Here is a 16,646-nt window from a genome sequence, read left to right as displayed (position 1 = left end):
TTCTGAAATAAATACCTATTAAAGAAAATAGAAGGATTCATTCTCCTGAGTTTAGGGAAGTAAATCATAAGGAATATCTTTATTACTGTGACAACAAGAAACTTCAAAAAATGGCAGGAAAAATAACTCCTGCAAAAACAATCACCCCATCACATCTCTTACTATCCATACAGGTTTGTGGGCTTAGTAAAACAATTTTTAAGTGTTGTTTGCATTTTGAATTGGAGAAGAAAAGATGATGGGGAGACTTTCAGTGCACACAGGTCTTCAAAACTTACTTGGTAATACTAATGAATAGCATCTTGTCTTTTCATGAGTATGATTAGAGAAATTTAACTGAAAACAAAAGCAAAGAAAAACAAAGTACAGTGCTGTACTCTGTGCTTTTCATAACCTGGCAATGTTTTAAATTTACCTTCAATCTGATTTCCAAAGGGAGATGAAATGTGTCATACTTTCATAAAAGGGCCCAGAGCTCTGGCTTCTGCAAGATCCACAGACCCTGGATATCCCAGAGCTGGTTTTGGACCCTGTGGACATGTGAATGCAGAAGCTTGGGAATCAGGACTCTCTGATTTTTCAGATTTCTGTCTCCTTGTTGTCTTCCATGTGAACTGGGGAGGTGCTGTTTTGCCTCACCATAAAACCAAGGTTCACAGGACTTCTGGGGTACAGCTCCACAGCATCCCTGATTTTGCTCGCGTGCAGAATAGCTTCCAACTAGGACTTGTCTCAGATGCTTAAACAAGAAGATTTATCCTGTGACAATTGAGCTGTTATTGTAGCACAGCCAGTGTGGTATGTGGGCTGAGACAGCTAAAAGCTGCTAATACAGCCGGAATTGGCAGAGAAGTGTGGCAAAGCCTAAATTAACTGCAGGGCTAGCGGAGAACCTCCTTGTTTCCTTTCCCAGCTGAAAAATCGTAGGTATGAGGCGAAGATGCCCTGGGCAGCCTGGGGGGCATGAGGTTGGACAGGGAGAGGCTTGATGCTTCTAATACAACTTTTTGCAACTTTCAGTAGGAACCATCTGTGCCTCGGAAAGGACTGTTTTTAGATAATGCAGAAATTATCATTCCTACCAAGCTATGCAGTATGCAGGTAGAGGGAGCCTTACAGCAGATCAGTTAAGACTTTCTGAGTAATGGGAAGAGGGGGGAGGACACGACTTGATACACAGGATGCAGAGAAGCCACTTGTAAGTGTAAAGGCAATTATACATCTTTTCCAAGACACATTTCCATGTACACACATAATATACAGAAGTTTGCACACTTTCTTCATGATGCTTCTTGTTCGTCATAGAATAGGACCCGTTCAGACTTTGACTGAACTCTATTGACTGCACTAGCATCTGTCTTCTTAGATAAGGGTTAAATTTGACCCAGTTCCCCCATGTGTCTGTCTTTTTTTTTTTTTTTTTTAAACTATTAATGTGTGTAGTGTTGCCCTAATGCTTTTTAAACATTCTCAACTGAAAAATAGGCTAAGTTGAATGTTTGGTTCTTACCGTTATTTTATGGGTGGGCTTTTTTGCTTGCTTGCATGAATGTATGTGTCCTTAAGGCTTTGACATTTTCTCAGCTACATTCTGATGGTTGAGAAGTGCCACCACACATGGCTCCTCTTCCTCTGAAGTGCTCTTTCTAATACCTTGCTTTTAAAATTTTTTTGAAATAGCATCTATTTTAAAGAAGGTATTGCAGCACTGGCATATCTAATGTAACAACTGGGAGAATAAGTAGGGTAAGTGGACTAAAGCCTTCTTTATCAACCATCCTCCTCTCTTCCAACATCTGAAATGAATAAGGTATTCTTGTGGCACGTGCAATTGCTGACATCCTATTCAGGCTTTGATGCGGTGAAGAACAATTAATTGTGTTTTATTACAGAATTCTATAAATGCCATAAAAAATTAATCTCGGTCATGTAGAACCAAACTGTGCTCGGATTCAGTGAGAAATATCCTTTCTGGAATTAACTAGAAAAGTAGGGGGGTATTTAAATACCTAGGAAATGAAGCCTTCTGCGCTTTAGACTGTCTTCCTTCTTTCTGGCATGAACTTCTGTAGTGTTCGGAGGATGCATGCAAATAGGGAGCAAGAGAGGAGAAACCCTGTTATCAAGTGGACAGATCTGTTGAACCTGAGGAAGAATGGACAGCATGTGACATGCTGGTCATACTGCTTCATTTATTACTGATATGCTGCCATGTCTTTTGTTGATGGATGTCATAAAAGAACATTAATAGAAAGGATGCCTGGCCCATCTCACAAAAAAAGGGGGTTGACATCCCAATTTCTTAAAGTCTTGTGTGCAGCCACTGAGTCTGGTCAGCACAAAGCAGTGCAGGTGGCATCCAGTATGTCACTGAAGGATGTCCGTGAACACATCACTCTCTCTCTGGTAACCAAACACCTTCGGGTGGGGCACTGGTGACTCAGTGCCATCTGCAGTGACTACAGGTTTGGTAACATTTTCTGAACCTGCCCTGCAGCAAAACTCTTCAGAGTGTCACAGGCTTTTAATTTAGTACAGCAAATGGATATGGGGGCTGTTGAAATTTGGCCTAATCTTTGAGCTTGGCCTAGATGGGCTGAAAGATTTGCAGTTTCTGGTGTAGCTGGTCCAAGACTTGTGTTTGTCATGGAAGATGAACCCAAGTGAGTTAGAGCTGCTTCAGGGTGCTGTGCTGAGTGCTTTCCTGGCAGGCTACAGTGCCTTTAGTCAGTGTTCAAAAACCTCATGAAGCTAGATGTAAAATAACCTGAAGTGTCTCTTCTTCCCCTTTCACTGAAATATATCTAACAAGACTGCTTGTTCGGGTAGGTCACTGTAATCTGTCCTCTGTTTCATCTCCATCTACTGTAACAAATTTGGTACTGTTCAAGAGTCAGGAGAGCAGCATTTTATTAAGGCTACAGTTAAAAGACTAAGATTTATGGAACAAATATTTATATCAATAAATCCTGCTTTTTTACATAGCAACAATGAAGCCATTATCAGCTTCTGTTCACCTTGCTTGCTCCTGCACTGATAAAGCAGCTGGGGACCGGTGTGTGAGATGAGGTGCATGCAGAGGATGTGATGTGCATTTGCATGGAAGAACAGTTGCGTGACTACTGTCAACACAAATACCCATGGATGTGATTGTGCAGCTGCCAAAGTCAGTTGCAAAATTGCCTTCAACTTCATTGCTGCACATTGAAACCGAGGGAATGAGATAAGAAGGGCTTGGCACCCCTTCCTTTTAGCTCTGCATGTACTGGGGTTTTGTGGAGCGTTTCATGTTTCAGCTTTCCTGTTCTGCTAAGGCCTGTTACTGCTCTAGAGATGGGAGAAACTCCAGATGCTATCAGGTGCTGGTGCCAAGAGTTTAAAACCTGTCTCTTCTGGTTGCCTTTTTTTTTTTTTTAAATAATTCTTAAGGACTTTACAACCTTTAGTTCTGTCTTAAGTGCAGGATTAATAGTGGGAAAGGAATTTATTTCCAGGTGGGGCAAACCTGTCTCTTCCATTTAATCCTGTGTCCTTTTAAAAGGCGTTTCCCTGTTGTGCCTGCTTGGCCAGATTGACTTTGCCAACTTCCTGGAGTACTAGGCCATAATATTTTTGCTAAATGACAGAGTTCATGCTTCCTGATCCAAAATGTCCACAATTTGTTCCTCTATATCCATTTAGCATGAAATTGTACCAAGAACAATATTCTTTTAGGAGAAAAATTCACTTGAATCACACAGAATAATTTTAAACAAGATTAAAGCCAAACCAAGGAGCTCTATGCTTTTGGTTGTAATACATGGTGTGGAGTACTCACAGTTCACTGAATCACACATTGGAGTACTTAACATCACGCTGTCAGGCATCTATGTGTGTTACTGTCTGCTGCTGTGCAAGAGAGCAACAGTTTAGAAAGAGATTTTTGCTCTGGAAATAAGCTGGGTACACAAACAGAAGCTGTACAGTCTTACTCACCATATTCTTATGAACAACTGAGGATTTCCTGATCGTTACGCAGATGCCGGATGTCAGGCATCCTGTATTTTTCTTATGTATATTTGGTACTTGAGTTTGGAAAGGTGGAAAAAGTTCATGCAATCTGTTTTTTCTTCACTGTTATGGTTGGTCATAAATGTTGTATTAAGTCCCCAGATGAATAAAAGCAAGAATAAGCCCTTCTAACCTGTAACATATGTACGTATGTGTGACACCTCTAACCTGCTGCTGAAACAGAGGTAAAATAGAGACAACCCATTGAAAGCTTTGAAAAGTTACAGTTCAGATGTAGGAGCTTTGACTGTTGATTATTCAAGGCCTGATACTTTTCCCCTTATGTTTTTTGTGATCTTCCTTGGAGAAGAGTAAAAAGATGCAATGGATCTACATTACATAACAGGAGATCCATCTCTGTCTTTGACAAGCCTAGTAGGTCTGGATCATAAGCACTTAATAAGACACTTTTAAGATAAATGTGAAATTGCTGTAAGTAGCTAAGGAGAGGGGAAGGGCAAGGTTAGTAAGTATTTATTAAGCCAGTTGCAATAACTAGAGATTTAAGTTGCTGAAGTTGGGGACTTTTGGTAAAGTATCTTTGTGTTGTGCTATCGGATTTTTTAAAAACTGTCCATATGAAGCTTGATTTCTGAAGCAGAAGATCTGTATCATGCACAAGCAGTGTTGCAGTTAAAACAGCTTAGCCTTTGAGTATGGAAAGTCCCAACTCATGTAATTATGGAAATAAAAATTCAGTTTTCTGTGTGAACAACAGACAAGACCTTTGTTTTAGCTTTCCATGTACTCTTTTAAATCTTTCTGGAAGATTTTAGAAGAACAGAAAAATTTAAGACTTGGAGGATTTCTTTGTGATCTCTTAATGAAAAAACAAAAAAACTCCTTATTGATCTGTCCTGTATACTTGTGGAATATAGAGAAAAAATTATGAACTGTTTTGCAGCATTTCTTAGCAATGCTAAATTACTGCCCGAAGGACATTGTCATGCACTTTGGCCCTCCTGTAGAGATCAGTACAAAAAAAATAGATTAAACTCAGAAATTGTTTTCTAGACCTGACAAATCAAGTTAAACTGAAGAACCCAATATTAGCACTGTGGAAAAGGTATGTCAACACTGGAGTATGGAAATATTTCAATATAGGCATAGTAGTGTTACCCCTTCTGTAACACAGATTGGACCTTTGCAACAAGATCAGCTGGTCTTCACATGTGTGTTAGGCTGCAGAGAGGAGAGTCTTGAGGTCTTTCAGGGAAGATTTTTTTTCATGTAGAATTTCAAGGAATAATTTCTTTGTAAGCTCCTTTCTTTGTGTTATGATCCCATCAAGTCAACAATGACAAGACTTTGATCTATAAGGAAAACAAGCTTGAGACAAGTTCTTCAACTCATAATTTCCAGCTCTCTCTCCACCTGCTGAAGCTGTTGGTAGGTTTAGAAAAACAGATTAATGCTGACAAAAAATCAACTTTATAAGCAGGGGAGGTTGAACCGGTTTATAATTTAACTTAGTGAAGTTATATAGGCTTATCTGTGTCGTCAGTTTTCCAGCTCCAAGGCAGAATAATCCAAGGATTGCTAGATTTCAACATTTACACCAAATGTTGTATTTCAAAATGGACCACAGAAACCTGTTGTGGGTTGCCAGTCACTGTAAAGTATCCTCTGTGGATAAAGAGTTATTTCTTGTTGGAAATAACTTGTTAGTCTTGTGTTGGGTGAAAGTGGACAAGAAATGGCCATCATTGAAAAAACTACCTTCATTGCACAGGTGAGTACGGGTTGTGCTCTCCTTCAGTCCCCTTACACAGCTATTACAAATCAACCTTGTAACTCATTTGAGACTTACACATGTACCCACCCTGAATTTTAGTGTTCTGTGGTGGAATTGGATCGTGCCAAGTTTGGACACTGTGAACCGAAATGCCTGCAGGCTAGAAACCTGCAAGTTGCTTTTGGAGGTCAAGATCCTGATGTCTGTGCAGTGACAGCAATGCAAACGCTAAATGGATGTGTGTGCTGGGAATCAGCTTGCATTTCATCTTGTGCTTTGTTGTCCCTGTCTGCAACTTTAACTGTCCAAAGTTCAGCATATCCCATTTTTGACAATTGTACGTAATATATATAAGTGGTTCTGTTTAGTATTCTGTTTAGTTTTGTCCTCTCCCCCTTTTTTCCCTCTGTAAATACCAGCTTCTCTAAATATAATGGCATAAATTCAGTCATGATGTAAGGGAATCATACCTAGAGGGTAAAAGGAAAATCTGCTGGAGATAAGATTGTGCTCAATTGCAAGAACGAGGCAAATGGCTTCAAGTGCTTAGATATTTCATGAAAACTTTTCCTCTATAACTTCTGCCGAAGTGACAGTTGCGGCACTTTGCTATTGTTGCTGTTGCCACTGATGGAAAATAAAAAGTAGTACAGAAGTCATAATAGACTTTGGAGTTTCTAGCAAATCTCTTTTTCTGTCACCGAAAGTCTGTTTGTGGGATTGTTGGGGGGAAGGGTGTCTTGCTGAGGTTTTTGGTGGTTTTTGCAAATTTTCCTAAAGAGAATCAGGACCAGTCTGGCTTCTTATGACAAGCTGTTCTGCAGCTACATTTCTGTCATTTTGTATTTTCCATGTATTTGAGTGAACGTATTTGCTTTGTTGTTTGTTTTGGACAAATCTTGGGTCTTTGTATCTTGGAATGTCCTTTTTTTTTTTTTTTTTTTTTTTCTTTCTTCTTCCCTGAGTCTTGAGCAAGTTTCTATCCCAGAAACAGTGCTTATGTACTTAGGGTATTAGTCTAAAAATGCTGTAAGATTAAGTGGAAATGTCAAAGTGGAGGCTAGAAGTGGCTGTTAATTTAAGAATCTGTGTTCAGCTTTATGGTTCTCCTCCAGATACATTATGAGGGATAGGCACCGAAGAGCAGTCTTCAGATTTGACTGGGAATAGGTTTTTGTGGCGGGTTAAATGTCAAACCACAGACTATCCAGAGGATATGAAGAGGGAGGAAGTTAAACATGAAATGTAAACTGCATGTAGAAAAGTTGAGAAGATGAGCGGATGGGATGGCAGATGATTAGAGAAATACAGCTGTGGTGCCCATCAATACCATGGTGTTTTGTAGTTTCATTTTCTCCTGCAGTGCTTTACTTTTTGGCTTCCTTTTTGAGAATTAAACCTAAAGCTGAGTCTTGCAGACATTTTTCTGCATATCAAAAAGGGCTACTTATATTTGAGAGGAAAAGTATTAATTTATTTTTTTTTTAACCAGAGAATACCAGAGATATTCACACCCTGCCCAGCAGAATTGGTGAAAAGCCAAAAATGTATGGGTTTTTCCTTTGATATGAAAATATTTGCACAGCTCTTATAAAGATTTAGAGCTTTAGTTTCCAAGATAGCACCCCTGTTGTTAATCCCATCTGTACTCTGTGGGATATCTCTAGTGACATACCACTAACATTTGAGGTAAAAATAGGCTCTTTTGCTGAGTGACGTTAAGGAACAACAAGACTTCTGCTATGGTTAAAGTTATCACATAGTCATATTCATTTACATGCTGCTCATGCTGACCTATCTCAACTAGCAGAAAACTGAGAGTAGGTACAAACAGATTGTGAGAGAACATTGCTTTATGCTGTGCAAAATCAATGTTTGACTCTTCCAGGTAGATGCAGTGTAAAAGTGGCTTTTGAATGTGGTGTTTTTGGTTTGGTTTTTTTTTTTAGGATTTCTAGGCTTTTTTCTAGGCTTTTTATTCACTAATGTGAATAAAATCTGTGACTTAAATCAGTATTAAAATGTTGGGAGATCAGCAGCAGTTTAGAGATGCCTCTCCGGAACACTGTGGAGTTATTTTATGCAGATAGATGAGGTGGTATTTGAAATCATGACACTTTTCCTTTCAGTTTATGTGAGAGATGTATTGAAATTATTGATCTGGCTTTGAACATCCATTGATGTTCAGTTAGCTTTTACAAATGACTCTTGGGTTTTCTGTGTGTGGTTGATTTTTATTATTTTTGCCCCCTGCTAAGCTAACAAAACGTTACTTTCAAATAAATGTTTTGCAATATACATATGAAATGCTGCCTTACCTTTAGCATTTTAACCATCTTGCCTGGCACTTTGCTGTCATTCTTGGCTTTGCTTTCAAACCTCTCCCTTACTTCATTCCCACTCCCTGCCAAAAAGTCTAACCAGCCTTGCTGTGGGTCACATGTGTATTAAATACACCCCAACCCAGAAAGAGCCATTGCCTCCATAGCCCCATGGCTAGAGCAGGTGGGATTTAAAGTGCACGCACACACACGCACACACACACACGTGAAAAAAATAAGGCCTTTGCTCCACTAAGTCTTTATTTATAGGAGGTGGAGCAAACCTGGGAGGAAAGCCGTGAGCAGAGCTGCTGCCCTGTGGCCAGTGGCCATTTCCCTTGGGAAGTGGGACATTATCATTCACATCTGATTTGAACCTGCTGACGGCCATGAATGCTAAGCTGTACCTGTTTATACCTGTTTGCCTTTCATTTTCCTGTTGTAAAATTTCTGGTCAAGATATTTTGTAAGGTAATTCCTGATTTGTCCTCTACGTTAGATACCTGAAACACAGAATTAGTTCACGCTAGGTGGGAGCAAAAAGTTGAGACTTATTTTAGTTCAGTTGGTGGCAGCTGTGGAGCTTTACTAAAGCAAATTGTTTAATTTAATTAATTTCCCAATCTGAGACTGAAGTGCCCGCACAGTCAGTAGGCAGATTCCTTGTGGAAGGTTCTGCTCAAGTCACACATGATGAGGAGAAATAAGTGGTGGCAATGCAGAGCTGGCAGGGATGCAAGAATTTATTTGGGTTACTGGTAGAGGAGCCAGGACAGTCCATCAACAAGTAGTTCATGGGGAAGCCACACAACGGCCACGCTGCCCCACGTGTGTTGATGGAGCCCACTGGGGAGGACAGGGGGAGCGATGGTGAAAGTGCTGCTGCTTCTGCAGGGCAGTGTCTGTCTCCAAACCCATAAAGGATCTTGCTGATGCTGGTTGGTATTGCATTCCTGTCCCTATTTTATGCCTGTGGTCTGTAAGGGATGACATGCCATGTTTAAATTGAATATATCTGTATGCCTGTGTAGGACCTGCAGGACCTAGTGTGGATGCTCCAGCCTCAGTGATTATATAAAATTATTAAACCATTTTACAATAGATAACAATCATTGTAAGTACAGTTAGCCGGTTTTGTTTTGAACTGCTTGTCTTTTAAAATAAAACACTTTTTTTTTTTTTTCTTTTTTTTAAACCAAACCCATATCCACTGGTGACCAGGCATCAGAGGAAGTGTCAAAATCTCTGCAAGCAATGAAGGAAATTCTGTGTGGGACCACAGACAAGGAGCCACCTACAGAAATTGTGGCTCAGCTGGCACAAGAGCTATACAACAGTGGCCTTCTAGTGACACTTATTGCCAACCTGCAGCTGATAGATTTTGAGGTAGGTCAGCGTCCATAAATCTTATCTCCTTGATTTCAGTGTTGTCAGTGAGTAGAGCTGTGTTCTTCTGAAGTCTAAATAATTTTATTGCATTTGAAACTGTTTTTCACATGCTGAAGAAAGTAGCTGCTGTAGATTGGTCAGTGTCCTGATAGATGTGTTCGTATACGGGAAGTAAATGCAATGCATCTGATTTATATTTTTATTAAAACAAAACCAATAAAGAAATAGTGCCATGTGTATACAAACAAGATAGGAAATAATGCTGAGAATACTGTCTATGACTGACCTTGTAAGCTGCAGTGATGAACCTCTTTCTTTGGGATAGTGCAACTAGAGCCAACTGCCATCTCTGAAGAGTGTGTCCAATTTAGAAGGGGTCCAGGGACATGGAATAAAAACAGTTGGAAGCATGGGAAAATCTCATGTGACAAAGAGTGAAAAAAATTAGGATGGTTTAGTTGAGAGGAAAGGTGTTGAAAAAGGTGTTAAAAACTGGGAGCAGGTGGCAAGGTAAATTTGGGTTGCCCCCAGTTAATTCTTTGGATTAAAAGAAAGAAATACAACTTTTTTTGGCCAGCAGAAAGATTAATGTGAATATACATGTATATACATTATTTAATTTTATATATTTATATATAAAATTATATATTCCATGGAACTCTTTGTCAGTTTTGTTGTTAAAGCCAAAAACTTAGTAGACAACTACTAAGACAACTGACCTTGCTTATGAGTAAGGAGAAGAAGAGTTATGGTGATAGAAAAGATTGCAGTAATTCAGGATAAATATAAACCCTTTTAATTGACCTTGGACTGGGAAGAAACTTCGTCACTGGCAGGTCATTATGGTACTCCTGTGGTCCACAGTTAGCCGGATAGTGGTCCCCAGGGACTGCTTTTATGAGTCCTGCAATTTCTATGGCTCCCAGGTGCTGGTGAATTGTCACAAGTGTCCAAGCATCTCCACGCAGTGAGAAATCCCCAGCTCCCAGGAATGAAATCTTTGCTGCTGAGGTCTGAAGCCACAGCAGTACCCAGTGTATAGGGCAGGGTGGCTGCTAAATTTAAAAACCAGTTCCCTGGAGAGATTGTCTGATGCTCTCAGAGCCATCTTTTGTGGGGAGTGACTTTCTTGTGGAAGTTTTCTCCCCTTATTGAAGTTACTTTACTTTTCTTTCCATTTTGTAAATTAATGAAAGGGAGGAATGATGGGAGATTTTCTTTTTCCTCTTCATCCCCAAAATCCCAGTAAAACCAGGATTCAAGGGACTGATTTATTTATTTTGTATTAATTTTTGAAAATGTTGTTAGTGGAGTCCTGTCATTCTTCCTCAGGTCTTAAATTCAGGAGGTTTTTTTAATGCTAGAATTTATTGAGATCCTTTAATTTGTCTTCTCCCTGCCACCCCTGATTATGGTTAAATGTCTTAAAGCCAAAAAAAAAAAAAAAAGAACTCAACAACCAAAAAAAACCCCAACCCCCCTAAAAATCCAGTAATTTATTTATTTGTTTTTAAGAAAAAAGGAGAGGGGGGAAGAGAAGATACTGTTATCAAATACACCACAGAAGGGAACGTACTGCATTTTTTTAGTTACCTGACAGTCTGTATTGCTTTTGTCAGACAGCAAGTTCTGTATGGACATATTGGACCCACAGTCTTCAAATGCAAGCAGGGAATGAAATACCTAATCTGTTGCTGAATTACTGTTATTACAAACAATTCTAATAACTTACTGCAAAATAGATTTTTCCATGATAAAACCTTTTGAAGCATTTAGCAAAGCTGTTATACATACTCTTGGCAAAACAGTAGAAGGAATGTCACGGAACAAGAGGATAGTAAGAGCATGTGCTGCTTTGTCTTCATATTCCCATTGACTTTTTCAGTTTATCAACTTTTCTGCTTCCATTTTGTTTTATTGGTGGCCATAGTTGGCATTTAGGTTTCTTTGTTGAACAAGCAATTTAATCACTTCATAACATGCAAATTAATTTTTTGATATGTATGTAATTGTAGAAAGCAAAATCATAAATTACTTGAAAATCTGATTTCTGAAGGGAATGTTTATGTAGGTTACTTTGTTTATGTAGGTTACTTTGTCTTATCCTGACTCCCTGTCTCTTCCTCACCAACCCTGCTGCCCACTTTGATCGCAGTTTTGCACAACTGTACTTCCCTTTGAAGATGTGTTTTCAAAGTCTTCATGAAACTTGATGTCTGTTTAGAGGGAGTGAGGCCAGAGTTAATGCTCCCACTGAGAAAAAGGCAGAAGCACAGACTCGAGTCCTGTCTCATTTGTGTTTCATCTGCCAGTACCCTTACAGCATGTGTGACTGGGGGCGAGCGCATGTGTAGGGGAGATTTGCACACGTCCGTCACACATCTATAGAAAACACAGATTTATTGCTTCTGCCACTCAAGAAACAAGATATAATTTTGGTGATGATATTGTAATGAAGAACTAAAGTTGGGTTTGGGTAGGAGCCCAGAATCAAGATCAGACTGGATTTTTTGAAGTTTAAAATATGAAATTTACTGATGAACTTTGAAGAACTGAGGAAAGTGTGCATACAGAAAAAGTCAACTAAAAAAGCAGATGTTACCAACTGTGTGTAAGCCTAAAGGTTCCCAAGCTGTAAAGCCACTAAAAGAGGCAGTAAGTAGCCACAAGCCCAGGACTTGTGATGTTAGAAGCTTTCCCTTACTTTGTCTTGAAACAGGAGCTAAATTATGGTATAGGTATCATGCAATTTGTTATTTATATAATGGCATCCTTTGCAGTTTTTTTGTTCTTGTGCTTCAGTGGCCATATGTATTTCATTGTAAGGCAAAATCGAATTGCAGATCCAAGTAGGAAGTGTTGCAAAAGTATTCCTACAATTTTTACAAATATCTGCTGGTGCGGGAAGTCTGCCTTGGTTCTCTCCTATCTGCCTCCATTCTCTGCAGGAGAGCCCAGAGAGACCAACTTCTCTGGCTTTCATCATTGCTGGTCTCTAGAAAATTGGACATAACTGGATATATAGATCTCTCTGAAACAGATCTCGATCTCTCTCTCTAATAATCTTCTCTCCTCTATTGCATATAATGCTGCAGTGCACCTGATATTAAGTAACTAATATAAAATTTGGCAGTGCAGAGAGGATCACTTAATTTTTGGCCATTTTCACCTCACCCTTTCAACAGCTCTTCTCTGTCTGGATTGTTTTCATCTTGGAGTAACTGCTGAAGCCGCTGGGGATCACAGAATTCCAGGCATACATTACAAGTGTTGTAAAGATAGGGGAGAATGGGATGACTTTATAAAGAATTAGCCTAATTAAGAGAATGTCCAAGGGTCAAAAGTGTTGCAGGCAGATGGACTGGCCTGCTCTAATTTGATTCGCCTATTTAATTCCCTGAGTCCCCAAGTCTCCAAGCCAGCTGGGTTGGAATGAGTAGGAAAGCAGAATATTTTGTGTTTCTCAGCAGTGATTTATTTGTAGAGGTGAAACCAGGGAATTTCCCTCTGTGTGAAACTATCTGCTCCTTGGCTTCAAACGTTCAATATGTTCTCCGCCAAGGAATGTTTGTTCTCTCGAGACAGATCAATGAGCATGTACAGATTATAAGTAACCTTTTACTTTAGCTTGCCCTGTGCATAGTGACCTGCTGTTGACTCAGTGACTTGGTTACTGGTCATTAATGCAGCAGTCTCCTGCCTCCATTAATTTCACACGTCAGTTTGTCTCCCGTGGCCAGGGGAGAAAGCAGTGGGGGAGGAAGGGACTTCTAATGCAAGACATATTGGCAAACCCTGTGGTTGAATAGAACATAATTTGGAAAGACCTTCTGAAAAGCTGTTCGCACAGGGAAGCATTTGAAGACAAAACGTGTTTGTGCAGATGTGTGTATACAGGAGAAAATTAGGACAAAATGAAGGATCTTAGTTGTGACTAAAGCAGAGACATGTATGTGACGCAGCCATTTTATCAGCTGTGATTATTTCATTCTTTATGGTGAAATAATGGGCACAGTTTTAAATTTAACCCTGATTTTCAAAAATGCATGCACAATTGGTGTTGATTACATTTGAATAATGAAAAGCTTTAGCTTTGTAAGTCTAGACTGTGGGGTGGTGTACTTGGTACTAGCTTGACAACTTAAATTTGGAGGCTGCAGGAGCAATAGTACACACTGCAAAAGCATGTTTGGCTCAGGGTAGTGGCTTGCTTTTTTGGTACTTTAATGTTATTTAACATAGCCAGGAACTTGCTTGACAGAATAAGAGGGATGCACATCTTAACTCAGAAAAAGAAAGGTGTAAATGGGAGTGGGGGGATTGGTAGTCTTCAGAGCCACCTGATGGAGGAAGCCTTCTTGTGGCATGGAAGAAACAGCAAGTATGAGGTGGTGGGTCTGTGGATAGCCCAAAAAAAGAGACTGACTTGTTTTGTTTTCAATTTCATTTCCACTTTAAGTAGAGATTATAGTAAATGATCATTTGTTCATGTTTTTCTAATTGAAGATATATTTTGCTTCTTTAACAGGGCAAAAAGGATGTTTCCCAGATATTTAACAACATCTTGAGAAGACAGATTGGCACACGCAGCCCTACTGTGGAATACATTAGTGCCCATCCACATATCCTATTCATGCTTCTAAAAGGGTGGGTACTTTAATTTGGTTTTCATTAAAGAGCATTGCCTGGAACACGCTGGCATTGCAGTTGATCTACTTTCTCACTTTTAGATAAAAAAAAAAAAAAAGAAAAAAAAAAAGGGTTTTCAGATTTTGTTTCAGGTTTGTTATTTTGTTTCTTTCATATTGACTTTCTACTTAACTGTATACTTTTTAATGACTGGATTATTTTATTTGGCTGTTCTTTCTTCATCAAACTTCATGTTGGAATAATTATATGCTGATTGGTTTTGACTGCTCCCCACGTGATGCGTACTTCAGTTCTTGCCCTAAACTCTTCTGTAGCATTGTTGATGACTGCTGTTTCATTTAGACCTTTTTGCATTGCAGGAGTGAGATATAGTGGTGTCTGTAAATAACTGGAGTCAAACTGGACCACTATGTGGTAGAACAGAGAGAGGCAAAAATGCGTAAAAAGAATAGTCATGTCTGTGGGACAGACTTCTCCAGTGCTTGTAGCTAGATGTGAACTTCAACTTTAAATTAATTCTGTGATGAACTCCATAACTTTCAGCATTAAATTTTTCTTTTTTGTGTGTCTTTTAACCTTTGAGGGAGTCAGTGCTCAGCAGTAACCCAGTGGTTCCCCAGGTAAGTTGGCCAGGGAGAGGTAGTAGACTGCTGTGTGGAAAGGACATCTGCTGTAGTTGCATACAGGAGTGCACAAGTGTTGGCCTAAAACTTCTGAGGTTTCTGTCCCCTTTATTTTTAACTAAAAGCACCTTGCATTCAGCAAGAAGCTTTGCTTTTCCAACCCTTGTAGTCTACTGTTTTCAGCTCAGTTTTCTTTTGGCTTTAAGATTTTGTTTTTCCCTAAGGAAAGGAGAATGTACATGATTGGGATTAAATAACTGATGTAGAAAAAAAGTGCATTTATTAGCTGATCAGTATGAAATCAAGTAGACTTTCATAGTAGTTGCTTGGTCACACTAGTAATAGCCGTGCAAAAGCATTATATAAGCCTTTTAAACTAATGGTTCTTAAGAGGATTATTTTTTTTTAAGTGTCTTTGTTGCTCTTGAGGTTGAAGATTTACATTTTTACCATTTGCTCCACAGCTAGAGTTAGGAAAATACTTAAGCACCATCTAAGGTTTGTGCATGAGAAGGCTGCAGCCCCAAGGGTAAAATTCCCTTCATCCAGCCTCCCCCCTCTTCCAGGGGCAGACCCAAGCCAGGAGGGCGATAGGCACAGGAGTCCTCTAAAATAGTTATTTCCTTCCTCTAAAATAGTGATTTCCTTCAAAATTGGCCACATTCCAGCACAGCTGAGTAGGGAAAAAAGTAACCAAGAGAACTAGTCAGTACCAGGGATTTCAAGAACTGTGAGCTTGTGGTTTGAATGTGGTGGCAAAGCTCTTGGTTGCCTGGACAGGAGGAGGTGTGGACCCACTGTCTTCCTTGCAGGCAGGGCGGTGGGGAGCCTGGGCAGGTGGCTGGGCTGAGCTAGGACTTGCTCTTACAAGTATAATGAATTTCTTGTGATTTAGCTTTAATTTTGAAAGTCTTGACTTATTTTGTGTTACTAAATGCCAGCTTCCTCAGACAGGAAACCAGTAAGCTAGTTAAATGATTTTTGGTTTGATTTGTTCATTAAAATTCACGATTTATATAAATTGCAAACTAGTCATTTCAGGATGGTGGTGATAATTATCTCTGTTGTTGTTAAGCTGTACAACTGTTTTCAATTTCATATACAGATACAATAATTTTCTTCCTTTTTCTATGTCTTTGCTTTTTTGATTTTTCAATCACTTTGTTTTTGCACATTGCACATGTATCACTACCATACGTCTGGGCTTTATTTAAAGCTAAAAAATATTTTTGGATCATGTCCCAGATATTCTTTTGCATCTGTAACAACTAAGAATATTAAGACGATAGTAAAGATTTTGTGTTATGCATATCTGCTGCTGACAGACATTTTACTGTAGGTGACCTGAGACAGTGGATGTATTTAAATGGCATCACTTAAGTGCTTTTTTTGAGATTGTTGCTGCAGGTAGCAGTGTGTCTGTGTTAGTTTGGTCCTCAGGCGCCTTGTTCTTGATTTCTTGACTATCTCTCTGCAGCACTGCAGTGTATCATAATTGCCATTTCTGGAGTTTCTTGTTAAAAAGTGCTGTTGAATTCATCAGCAGTAGTCCAGAAGACAGTCCTATCCTGCCCTGACGGTATCTGAACAGCTGCTGCAGAACAGCATAATGATGTCAAACACGACACTGCCTTACTGTTATGGTTTGAGCCCAGAGGACAACTGAGCACCACACAGCCACTCACTCACCCCTTCCCCCTTAGGAATGGGAAGGAGAAAAATATAACAAAAGGCTTGGGAATAGAGATAAGGACAGCAGGGGATGATTGACCCATTATGGTCACCAGCAAAAGATAGACTCGTTAGGGAAAGAAAAAGAACATCAATTTAATTCAAACACTAACCACACTTAACAGAGTAGGACAGTGAAAAGTATAA

The 16,646-nt window shown here is 39.4% G+C and overlaps 1 protein-coding gene across 6 annotated transcripts in view; it reads left to right on the top strand.

The window, feature by feature from the left end:
* The window catches only part of CAB39L (calcium binding protein 39 like), a 67,401-nt gene that overhangs the window by 31,040 nt on the left and 19,715 nt on the right, over positions 1–16,646 (top strand). For all 6 annotated transcript variants that reach the window (XM_074815711.1, XM_074815714.1, XM_074815712.1 and 3 more), the window contains 2 exons: positions 9,328–9,492; positions 14,024–14,142. In XM_074815711.1, coding sequence (XP_074671812.1) covers positions 9,328–9,492; positions 14,024–14,142 — 284 coding nt within the window. The remainder of the gene's footprint in view (positions 1–9,327; positions 9,493–14,023; positions 14,143–16,646) is intronic.

Source organism: Strix aluco, chromosome 2 (assembly GCF_031877795.1).
Source record: "Strix aluco isolate bStrAlu1 chromosome 2, bStrAlu1.hap1, whole genome shotgun sequence".
Lineage (NCBI taxonomy): Eukaryota > Metazoa > Chordata > Aves > Strigiformes > Strigidae > Strix > Strix aluco.
Note: the sequence above shows the minus strand (reverse complement) of the source record. Positions and strands in the feature narration are given on the sequence as shown.